The 11,059-nt window shown below is 37.2% G+C and overlaps 1 protein-coding gene across 1 annotated transcript; it reads right to left on the reverse strand.

The window, feature by feature from the left end:
- On the reverse strand, positions 1-10,773 carry LOC100542006 (heterogeneous nuclear ribonucleoprotein L-like). The gene is made up of 5 exons (XM_019612582.2): positions 10,634-10,773; positions 9,285-9,522; positions 5,219-5,304; positions 2,336-2,432; positions 1-2,247 (listed from the first exon to the last, which is right to left on the reverse strand). Exons 2-5 carry the CDS (start codon positions 9,513-9,515, stop codon positions 2,140-2,142), a joined length of 522 nt encoding a protein of 173 aa, XP_019468127.1. The 5' UTR covers positions 9,516-9,522; positions 10,634-10,773; the 3' UTR covers positions 1-2,139.
- Between the last annotated feature and the right edge of the window lie 286 nt (positions 10,774-11,059).

Raw genomic sequence — 11,059 nt, forward strand, 5'->3', positions numbered from 1 at the left:
TTTTGACAGTTCAATTTAATGCAGTATGGGCTCATAGCCTCAAGTACTTGTTAAGAAGCTTACTTTGGTGAAGAAATGCTCAGGGGACGTAAATGATTTGTTACCACAAATAAAATAGTTATTTAAAAAAATAATTAGCTAAATGCATTTCTGTGTCCTAGGATCAGTGGGAGGAATTAAGTTCTGAAAGGCTTATTATTAGCAGCGTGTGTCCTCAAAATGCAATTTCCCCAGGGCTAAAATCTTCCTTGCTGGTGTCAGACCCTTACAGTTTCAGTCAGATTAAGTTCAAAAGCCAAACGCTGTTGTGGGAGCACATAGAAGCACACATACCAGAACTCTCTCAAAACAAGTCCTGGATTACTTCATGGACATAATCTAGCTGCCTACTTTCCCTTCAGTGTTCGTTCAAAAATTCATATTCTCATTTTCTAGACAAGTGGATGTGGACTATGGTAAATGAAAACTCATGCTGCATAGTACAAATCCAGTCATTTTCCTTTTAAGTGCAGTGGAGCGATGTAGAGATAGGCATTCAGAGTAACAAAAAAGGAAAAGCAAAAGAGTAGAGTGAGAGTTCTTGAGAAAGAGCAAGTTATATCTTTCTTAATGTTTTCATTTTCCACTGTTTTTTGCTTGGGAAACAGTTCATACAAATCTGCAGACCAATTAGCTAATGTAATTAGGGGCAGCATGTTACAAGTTACTCTCCAATCACCGCAATGATTGGAAGATAAGAGGGTCAAATTAATCCATCAGAATTTTCATATGCAATCCTTTTTCTTTCTTGCCCTCAAGTTTTTTTACTTCGATAAGTTGCTTTTTTGAACATAGGAATTTGAGAAAAAAATCTTCATAAAAATAGTCATAAACTATAAGCTGCAACCAATACTGTAGCTCCCTTGTTAACTTTTTACAAGAACTTCATTCTGAAAATTCAAGCCCTGTGTTTTTAGTGGTACAACAGTTTTACAAACCCGGTGTCTTGCAGAATTACTTTGAAAGTGCATGTCTCTTGAGATGGCCAAAGCCCAGGCTCTCATATAGCCTTTGAAAAGTACTCTGACTTGGACATCTCTTTGCTTTTCTAACTTTACATTGCACGCATTATTGTACATAAGTTACTGAATACTGCGCTCAATTGTTACACATTATTATCGTTTTAAGTGAACACTTTACAGGAGTCAGGCTATACAGTAGTTTGTCTTTACAAAAGCAGTCATAATTTCCCACTGACAGGAGTCAAGCTTTGGAGACTGTTACAGCTGAATACTGAAGAGACAGTATGCCTGTATCAATTATGAATCTCCCTGTTTTAATACTTAAATATAACTGAGGGGACCTATCTGATATTGCACTACTCAGTTCCAACTATCTATAGATCAGGATGAAATTTCTCTATTACTAGACAATATTTACATCATTAAGACTGAATGCAACTCTCACATACAGCAAGTAATAAAAAGATTACAATGTCAATGATATCAACAAAAGAGGTTCTTAATTTTGGAGGGTCTCAACTTTTCAGTTTTAATTTTAAGGGAAATATGACCAGCATACATACAAACTTGAACAGAATGGGTACAGTCTATCGTGTTATTCATCCCATACAAATCTGAAGTACTGAAAGTGTCCTCCTTTTAAAAACTTGTGGTAGTGGTGCATGCAGTATGCAGACAAGGTGAATTGCAAGTCTGAGGTTTTTCAGAGGGTTTGGTGTTTTTTGTTTTGGCTTTGCTGATGCCGATGTGGTGCATGAAGAAGTGTAGAGTCAGCCTGCTGAAGTCCTCTATCCTTCTTAATGCCTCGTCCAACATAGGGGAAAAAGAGTCCTTTCGAAGGAGAAGCAGTGTGCAAGTTTGTAGTTTGTAAGGAATAGTCTGTATCAGGTTTCCTCTCCTCCAAAGAGAGAGAGCTGCTTGGAGAAATGCAAGTCCTTGAGAACTGCGAAGGTGCTTGCAGGTGTGGGCTCCTTGTTGAACTAAGTGGCTCAAGCACACGGCAGTAGGGGGCACTAGGGCTCAGGGTTAATTTCCTGGGTTACAGGTTGGCTTGTGAACACAGCAGCAGCTCTGGCTTGCTTTGAAATGACTATTGAGATACGGCCTGACCACGTATAAAGGATTGTTATTAGTACAGTCATACATCTACAGCAGTAACATAGGAAAACCTACCTCGTCGGCCCAGATACGGCTTAGTGTAGTCCCAACTATCGTTGTCGTTTCTAATGACATTAAGTCGAGTTGGCTGTTCAAATAAAGTAAAAGTGAAAAATGTTAAGTATGGTGTATACATGTTTTGCCAGTAAAGGTAAGAGAGAAGGTCCATGCATTACCCTTGCGTATTCAATTTTTAGTGTACAGCATCCTGCATAGATATCTGCTCCATTGAGTGCTGCCTTCGCCTTCTGGGCACAAAAAACTGATTCAAACGTGCACATGTTAAGGATTTTTCCCAAGGCGTCTCATCCATGTCCCTTTCTTCTGAAATACCTTTATTTTTTAGACTGCAATGTATGAATCCTACCAGAACTCTGAACAGATTTCAATGTAAAGTTACTAACAATACACATGGGTTTACCTACGCTAAGCACTTACTTCTGATGTGCAAACAGCACATAACGTGAGCACTCATAAGCAAATTCTTCACTACAGATTCATTTTGACAGGAATATTCTGATGGGTTTAGTAAATTTAAGCAGAGGACATGGAAGCTGTCAACAAACCTAGAGAATATTTGGATCAAAATCAAAATGGAAAGGTCAAACTGCATCATTGGGAAAGAGATGGGAGCTAGTGGGTGAGAAGGCGTGACTTCAAACAATGCATCCCTTCTAATAGCTAGCATGAGTTAGACAAATGCGGGTAGGGAGTCTCATTAACTCAGCAGTTACTCTTCAGTGAAAAGAACTAAGAAAGAGCATATCCTTTTAGCTGAAGAAAGCCACAGAACCAAAAGGGATGCTTTGAATGAACCAATTTGCATCAAGAATACAGCAAGGAGATTGCTTTAAATCCATTGCTCAAGGCAGATGTATGTACCAGGCTGCAACAAACAGGTTATTTCATATCCTGTACATACCCCTAAGATTGATTCTATTACTAGCAGAAAAAACATATACAAGCCTTGGCTCATGGCAATGCATGATCTCAGACATAATCGGTAACATACTGCATCAGACAGCACAAACCCTGTAATAAACCAGATATTTTGTGCCATCAGTTGATATAGTTACATGAATTCTTGGAAGTATATGTTTATTATATTTAAAACAATGTTGTGTTTTACCATAACCACACAACCCAACTTCTTCCACTGTGATGTCGGTTCACAGCAGAATTTTTTAACTGACTTGAGACTGCCAAAGGTTACAGCAAGAAAAGTTAAGCTGCTCACACCTCTAGGAAATTGTCAGATGCTGGCTAGAACTGTGGGAACACATCTCCAGGAGTGATGTGTAATGCAACTATGGGAACTGCTCCAAAAGTAATGCCTCTTGTTTTATTATGTTTGCCCACAACATCAGAGGCGGATGGTGGTGGTGTGGCAGTAGACATTGAACCTTACCACACAAATTCCATTACATTTTGTTGCAGTGCAACAGATGGCAGCAGAGCAGCAGTCTGACAGAATAGCATCTGATGAGGAAGTGGATAAGGAGCAAAGGGACTGAAGTGAATTCCTCCATATGGAGAAACTTGCACCACTAACATTCATCAGTGCTTGCTGAACATTTACAAAGACCAAACAGTGGATGTGAGCACAGAGAGGCAACAGGTGGTGCATTTCAGCATCAGCAACAGGTGACAGTGAGTCACCTCCACTGGAGCAAATTTTTACAAGCATGGCATCCAGGCTGTTGTTCTTTGCTGGCAAAAACACATAGCTAATGGTGGTGACTGATTAAGAACAGTGGTTCTTAACATAGTTGAGAAATTGCTCTATCAAACAGTGTCGTCGTGCTCTTTATATCTGTTGTCATTTCCATGGAAATAAATAGGAGGAATTACTTTTGGAGCAACCTACATAGCAGTAAAATTTGAGTAAATTTTGGAAACTTTCAGACAAGTCTTGTCATGAAGCTTTCCCCAGCAACAGTTCACTTATATTGATGCAATACTTTGCTTACATTTACAAACTTTCTTTTAATTGCTGGTTATATGGTGTTTTTTTGTCTGCTTTTCAAATAAAAGCCACATTGTATAATTTAATTCAAAGGACAGAAACATGGCAGTTTCAGAGCACACGCAGGGTCCTCCCCACAATTACCCTAATCTTTCATATGACACAGAATAATCCTTAACTATACAGACATCTAATTTAAACAATGCTGCTTACCACAACTTACTATGCTACTACAGGAACTGTGTGCATCTGTTAAGATGCACAGTTTAAGTCAGATAAACAGCAATTAGCTTGCTTTAATGGACTTTGAGGCAATTCTTTTTGCCTGGCAAATCAGCAGCACTAGTTAAGTCATTCACATATCACAGAAATGATCCACTCATAAAGCCTGTCACATGGATAGTATGCAAAATCACAAAAGAGCACTTGAGATTTCAGTACAATTTTCTTTGAATACCATCTTCATATATGGAAGGTAATCAGTCTCCAGGAATAGGTCTATTCAAGTTTTATGAACTAAGGCTTAATCATATCAGACTTTGGACTCCAGAAACAATAGTAACATATTAACAATACTCATACAATCTACAACTTAATGCTGCAAATACAATAAACAGAAGGATAACAGAGCAGGTTGTTTCCTCCATGAGGCCTCAGCTGGTCTCACATTTTATTAAAGTCAGAACAAAATTCAAACAGTGTATGAGACCTATTTTAGAAGAGTTTGAGGAAGTTAAACTGCACCTCTGCAATCCCTTACCAATTTCTTGAGTGTCCATACAGGTAGAAATCACAACATTTTTTTGCCCAGTGTATTGCCAAATTCGAGGCATATTTCATGCCAATAATTATTAGCCTTAAAGTCACTTATAAACATGATTATCAAGATCATTGTTGACAGCATCACTTCCCTCCAAAGATTACGCATAAAGTGATATTTTCCCTTATAAAACTCTAAAATTTATATCCAAAACACTGTAATTTATGAGAGATTTTTGGCCTCAAAATTAAATAGTATTTTTCTGACATTCTGAAATCCTATCTGCAGTTGAGAACCTACAGAAAAAAAAAAAACACAGTCTAAAAAGGATATTCAACCATAGCTTGTATTCCATTCCTCTTGAATATAACAATGCGCTGAACTTTTCCAACAGGGTTGCACACAGTATACAAGACATCCTAAGAAAGAAGAAAAAACTGCTTTAACTAGAGCAAAAATTCAAACAACTTGGTTTTACAGAACGTTATCTTCTATTAGCTTTTAAATGCTTGTTAACTTTTAAATTACAATTTTCTCTGTACAATTTCTACTTCTACATTTAGCATTTTAAAGGATAGCGTAGCATAGGCAGTCAAATATTAACAACAGGAAAAAACTTATACAAGAAGTACTCATACAAAGAAGTATCTGCAAAGAGTGTTAAAACTCAATAACAGCATGCATGTTTCAAGACTGTCCTCCCCTTTAATCACACACTGTAGTAGTTCCACCAAAGCAAACAAACGTGATGATGCTGTAGTTACAGCACAGTTCATTTCATAAAACCCTTATAGCTGAGGTTTCGATTTTGTTGGTGCTTTGTAATCATTCACAGTTATCTTCAGAAAAATAACTTAGAGAAGCTCAGGTAGCTTATCAAAATGAGAAATTCAATTATGTGCACCTGAGTCAAAGACAGTGTAAGTAGATGCTGTGTTTCCCCACTTAAAGCACAGAAAAGTTAAAGAGGAAACCCTAGGCTCACAGAAGCTCACTGTCAGAGCAATGTTTTCACCAGCATTTCACTATATTGCAAGGAACCAATAAAATTCAAGACCAATCTCACTGCAGCAGGGGAATGAAATACCAAGGATGGAATCTTGCCTTATTCTCAAAGTATTATAATACTGGCTTGGTCTGATGCACAGTATCTCAAACAACTACCCATTACACAGAATTCAGATATAATGGTGCCAGAAACTAGGCTAAAGCTTGAATTTAGCCAAGAAAAATGCATTTATTTGATACGGTGACTGTACATCCCCACTTAGAAATCCAAAGAACAGGTCTTGAGAATCTGAACAAACAGGAATCATGACTTCTTGAAACAATATACCTGTTAGATAATGTTCAAACAGTTGAGAGCACCTAAGGTTTACTAAACAGCCAGTTGGCAGTTAACTATAGCACACAGTGGCAGAGACACCTCAGTGGAACACTATCACCATCTGTTTTTCTCCTTCCTTTCTGTATATCCAAACCATATAACTCCAAAATACTCATTCCAAGAATTTGGTGTACATCCACGGGGTTAGGTATAGTATTTATCATCTTCAGTAGAACAGTATAGAAATTAAGAGACAAAGCAGGAAGCTATGCTGGATTTCTTAAAACAAAGCACACAAATGAAGGGGGGGGGAGGGAGGAGGGGAAGAAAAAAGGATGCCTTCTTTCTGGTACAGCTGCAGTGGTGCAAGTCTTGGTGTATATAAAGCACCATAAGCCTTAATACATGTGTGTACAACCACTAAAAAAGAATTCAGTGTGCTCAGGGGTTTACACCAGGCACTCCTGTGAGTGTTTTACACAGCTAAATGAAGCAAGCAGAGGAGATTGTCAACCCAAAGTTTTTCAGAAGATGAACACACATTTTTAGAAAAGATTAAAACAGCCTTAAAAAAAAAAATTAGCAGACTACACCATAGGCACGTTTTGTAGGTATACTAAATAGCACATATTTTTATCCTTCAACTCTTCTGGATTGAAAGAGAAGTGTCATCTGAAGCTGGAAAGTCAATGTGACATCAATTTTAGGGCATACGACTTTCTTTCACAATTCATCATCCAAATAGTTTCCTCAGTTAACTAAAAAAAAGTTCTTTCAATATTCAAGCTCTACTCAAAACATCATTAGTGCAGTTAGCCAACAGGCACACATACAGCTTTAAATTCTTTTTGTTTTTTAAAGTTAATTCACCTATTTCAGATTACCAAATTAACTTAAAACTAACATTATCTGCACATTAGAATACCTAAAAGAGTTGCAGCAACCTAATATCAAATGAAGTTGATAGTCGTTTAAAACATTGCAACTACCACAGCAAATCACTCTCATAGGGTTGGATCCAGATGATCTTTAAGGTCTCTTCCAATCCAGACCATTCTAGAACTCTACACAATTGCTCTTCCCAGTTGCTACAGACTCAATTGGTCTGTACTATCTTTGATGAGCTCTGGTGCTTTTTAAGTAATTTTGGAAATATGTTGTCTTCTAGAACTCATCAGTATACACTAGACAGTCAAGGGGCAGCAGAAAGGAAAAGAAAGTGGGTTTTGGTTTGTTTTCCATGATGCTGCTATGCTAGAGGTTTCACGTTCAGAATTTTCAAATACTCCTAGCCAAGAATGGTGCTTCTGCTCCCACAGCTTATTCAAGCATCTGCATTGATCTCAGTTGCTTTTGCAATCCAACTTTAAAATGCTTTAATGAAACAGCTTCCAAAAATCTGTATTACATTTACATGCAAAGAACAATCCAACTCAGTCAATAAATTTGTTCATACAGATCAAGGAAGGTCTATTTTTAAACCTGATTATAAAGTCATACGTTGCCATGCTTTTCTATAAAGAAAACATTGAGAAGAAAGCACATTCATTATCCACTAATGAATCAGTAGGCAAAAACCTACCTACATTCACAACACAACAAAGCAGAAAGCATGATATGGAACCAATTGTTTGTGATTAAGTAATTCCAGAACTGTTAAGCTTCACTCAATTTGCTAACATAATACATGGTGCATAAAACAGAATACTGAAGTTACATGGTTCCACACAAGCCAGATGCTCGGACTGATCTCTACTATCTAATATCTACATGTTTCTCCAAGATTAAGTAACTTATGTATATGTCATAGTTTAACAAGTCTGCCTTAAGGAGACATGCCTCCCCTTCTCCCCCAGAATATTCCTGTGTAATTTAACATAGGCTGTAAGTCTTTATGAAAAAACATAAGCAGACATTCAGTGGAAAAGATATTCTGTGTTCTTAATTACAGTATTGTTAAACAAAAAATGAACTGTATATAAATACTATGATCAGAGATACTGAAAAAAAATAAATAAATACATCAGCCCAAATAAAAAGCGAGGAAGATTCCACCAAACTGGCGTTGATCATCAACAGATCAAAGTTGCAACTTTCTGCAAAGAAAATACTTTAAGAATGAATGGCCGCAATAAAATAACCCTTTCTTACTGGGAAACTGACTTGCTATTTAAACATACCTCCCTGGGGGCCTAAAAGATAACAACATTCCTGACGTTGTGGCAACATATTCAGAAATATTTTTCAAGTATGTAGCAACATTACAAAATCTTGACCACTGAAGTTTTCAGATGTATTGCAAAATATCTGCACAACAGGACTGAATCATCTTAAAAACAATAGAAAAAAAAAACCAAACAAACATTTTTTCCAGAACCTGAATGATACTTATGTAAAGATGATATAAAGATTTGGTAGATGACTAATTCTTGACTCAAGATTAACAGTATAGAATTTAAACAAGTACACAGGTTGCTCCAAAAATAATCCCTCCTATTTACTGAAACAGAAACGACAACAGATAAGAATAGAGTAACACTAATTGATAGAGCAAGTTCTCATCTACAAAACACTATTTTTCAACACAGTCACCATTAGCTGTGCATTTCTGCAGTGATGAACAAGAGCCTGCATGCTGCACTCAAAAACGTGCGCCAGCAGAAATGACCCACCATTACTGTCACCACTGCTGAAATATACCACTCACTACATCACTGTGCTTACACCCACTGTTTGGTCTCCATAAACGTTTAACAAGTGTTGATTAATGCCAATAAATTTCGTCAGCATGGTGGAATTCTACACCTTTGGTCCATATGCACTTCCATGCCATACGCCATTTTATCAGACTGCACCTCTGCTGCCATCTGTTCCACAGCAACAAAATGTAATGAGATATTGACAGGAAGGTTCAACCTCTACTGCCATACCACCAACATCTGCCTCTGACACCGTCAGTCAACATCATAAAATAAGAGGCATTACTTTTGGAGCAGCCCTCAGAGCACACAATGCAAATAACGTGAGACTGCGATTTCCCAATGTTGCATTATTAAATTAAGAGAAACATACCACTGTAATTGGGTAGAGAGGATTCTGGATTGACAACAGGAGAACTTTATTTCCACCAGATGGGTCATCGGTGTTCCCCGGCCGAGTAATCCTTTTACTTGTCGAGTAGTTGAAAAAAGCTTGCTGCCCCGCAATGTATACAGGTTCATCTGCTGCAAATGTCACGCACTTCTTGGCACTTTCTACTTTTTCAAACTCTACCAGAGCCTGACGTTTAAACGGCATCATCATGACATAACTGGGGAGAGAAATAATACAGTGAATTCTCCATATGCTTACTCTGAAATTCAGTAACAGTCATATATGATACGTTCTGCTTTTCTACACAAGTCCAAACAAGGACATACAAGGAAGCCAGGTCTTCCCTTTTGCACTTCCCAAGCCCGGTCACGTATTTCTAAAGCACTCACATGAAGCAAAGAAATGCATTTATTAGAAAAATAAATAATAAGCAGTTGAAAGTGTCTTGAAAATGTATAATAGACAAGAACATTTAACCAACACAATAATTAGGTAATTATTTACTAGGACTACAATTTTTAAAAAAGCTCATTAAGTTATTTATGAGTTAAAGGATTAAAGTAAATGCAATTTACAGAAAAAAAATTAAACTTTGTACACTAAACCAAGAAATTTAAAAGGTTATTGTTTTCCTGACACAAAACTACTTTGGAAGAAATAAACAGAAGCATTCTAGTTAACCAAACTTTTTTTCAGCCGATTTCTTTTTTGGAAAAGGTAGCTTCTCAGGCTAAAATGTACTTACTTTTACGCCTAAACAAGCTTTTGGCACCTCGTTTTATTTATTTTAAGACATTAATGCAAGTGCTCTTCAGATAGATGAATATTTAGAGAATGAAAAATACCACTGTACTATCTCCAAAACTCATTTAACGTCAATACTAGCATATCACTGAAAAGAAATGCATGCTTCTAAAATGAATAAACCGGCTCTACCAATTCACCTCTACTATTCTGCTTACAGCTGCTTTGACAGGTTAGAAGCTCTCTCTGAATAACCATCTCATGTCATAAGCATTTCTCCCATATGAAACCAGTGGAAAAAGGCTCATTCTGTTCTGAAGTCCAGTTTTCTTACAGTTCACACTTCAGGCTAAGACTAGCAGTCTGACAGCAGGTACTAGGGTACACAGAAAAGGTAACCGCTTAACCAGACTTCTTACGTGTACAAAAGGAGAATCTTCACACAGCTAGAAAGTTGTTTGCTTTGCTCATAACTAAATTTGAGACTTGAAGTGGCTATCATAAGATATTTAAAGAGATCCGAGTGACTTCTAGATAATGCTTCCGACTTGTGAAGTCACATCCCTCAACAATGTTTGACGTACCATATGGTTCCAAACTTTTCCAGAGCTTCCACAAGATCTGCTTCCACAACTGATTCACACAGCCCTCGGACATGGACGACAGGAGAAACAGAGACTTTGTGATGACTTCCCCCTGCATCCTAACAACAACAAAACAATATTTAAAATTCAGTACAGAACAAGGAACATTGATATCGTTAGCTAAAGTTATTGGGCAGACACTACATTGGGTCCAGAAGCAGCCATTTAAATGTACAAAGTACATTTTAAACAATGCCACTTTTCTTTCCAAACAGACTGCAGAGTTCAACTGCTGAAGCCTACTTGAAATTATTTGCAGACTTTGTTAACATGTTCACACAGGCCAGATTTTTCCAATATAAAATGAAGTGTATTCTAAAAAATGTGCCTAAATTAAAAAAGGTCTTCCACCCTATTTGTACCAAA

This window comes from Meleagris gallopavo, chromosome 2, assembly GCF_000146605.3.
Source record: "Meleagris gallopavo isolate NT-WF06-2002-E0010 breed Aviagen turkey brand Nicholas breeding stock chromosome 2, Turkey_5.1, whole genome shotgun sequence".
Lineage (NCBI taxonomy): Eukaryota > Metazoa > Chordata > Aves > Galliformes > Phasianidae > Meleagris > Meleagris gallopavo.

Bases quoted from the DNA above. Each gene is read 5' to 3' on its own strand.
- LOC100542006 (XM_019612582.2), bottom strand. From the start codon at position 9,515: ATGATGATGCCGTTTAAACGTCAGGCTCTGGTAGAGTTTGAAAAAGTA. The intron at 2,433-5,218 runs ATATCCTTTTTA...TAACATGTGCAC, and splicing joins GGAATACAAGCTATGGTTGA to GTTTGAATCAGTTTTTTGTG. The intron at 2,248-2,335 runs GTAATGCATGGA...TTATTTGAACAG, and splicing joins TAAAAATTGAATACGCAAGG to CCAACTCGACTTAATGTCAT.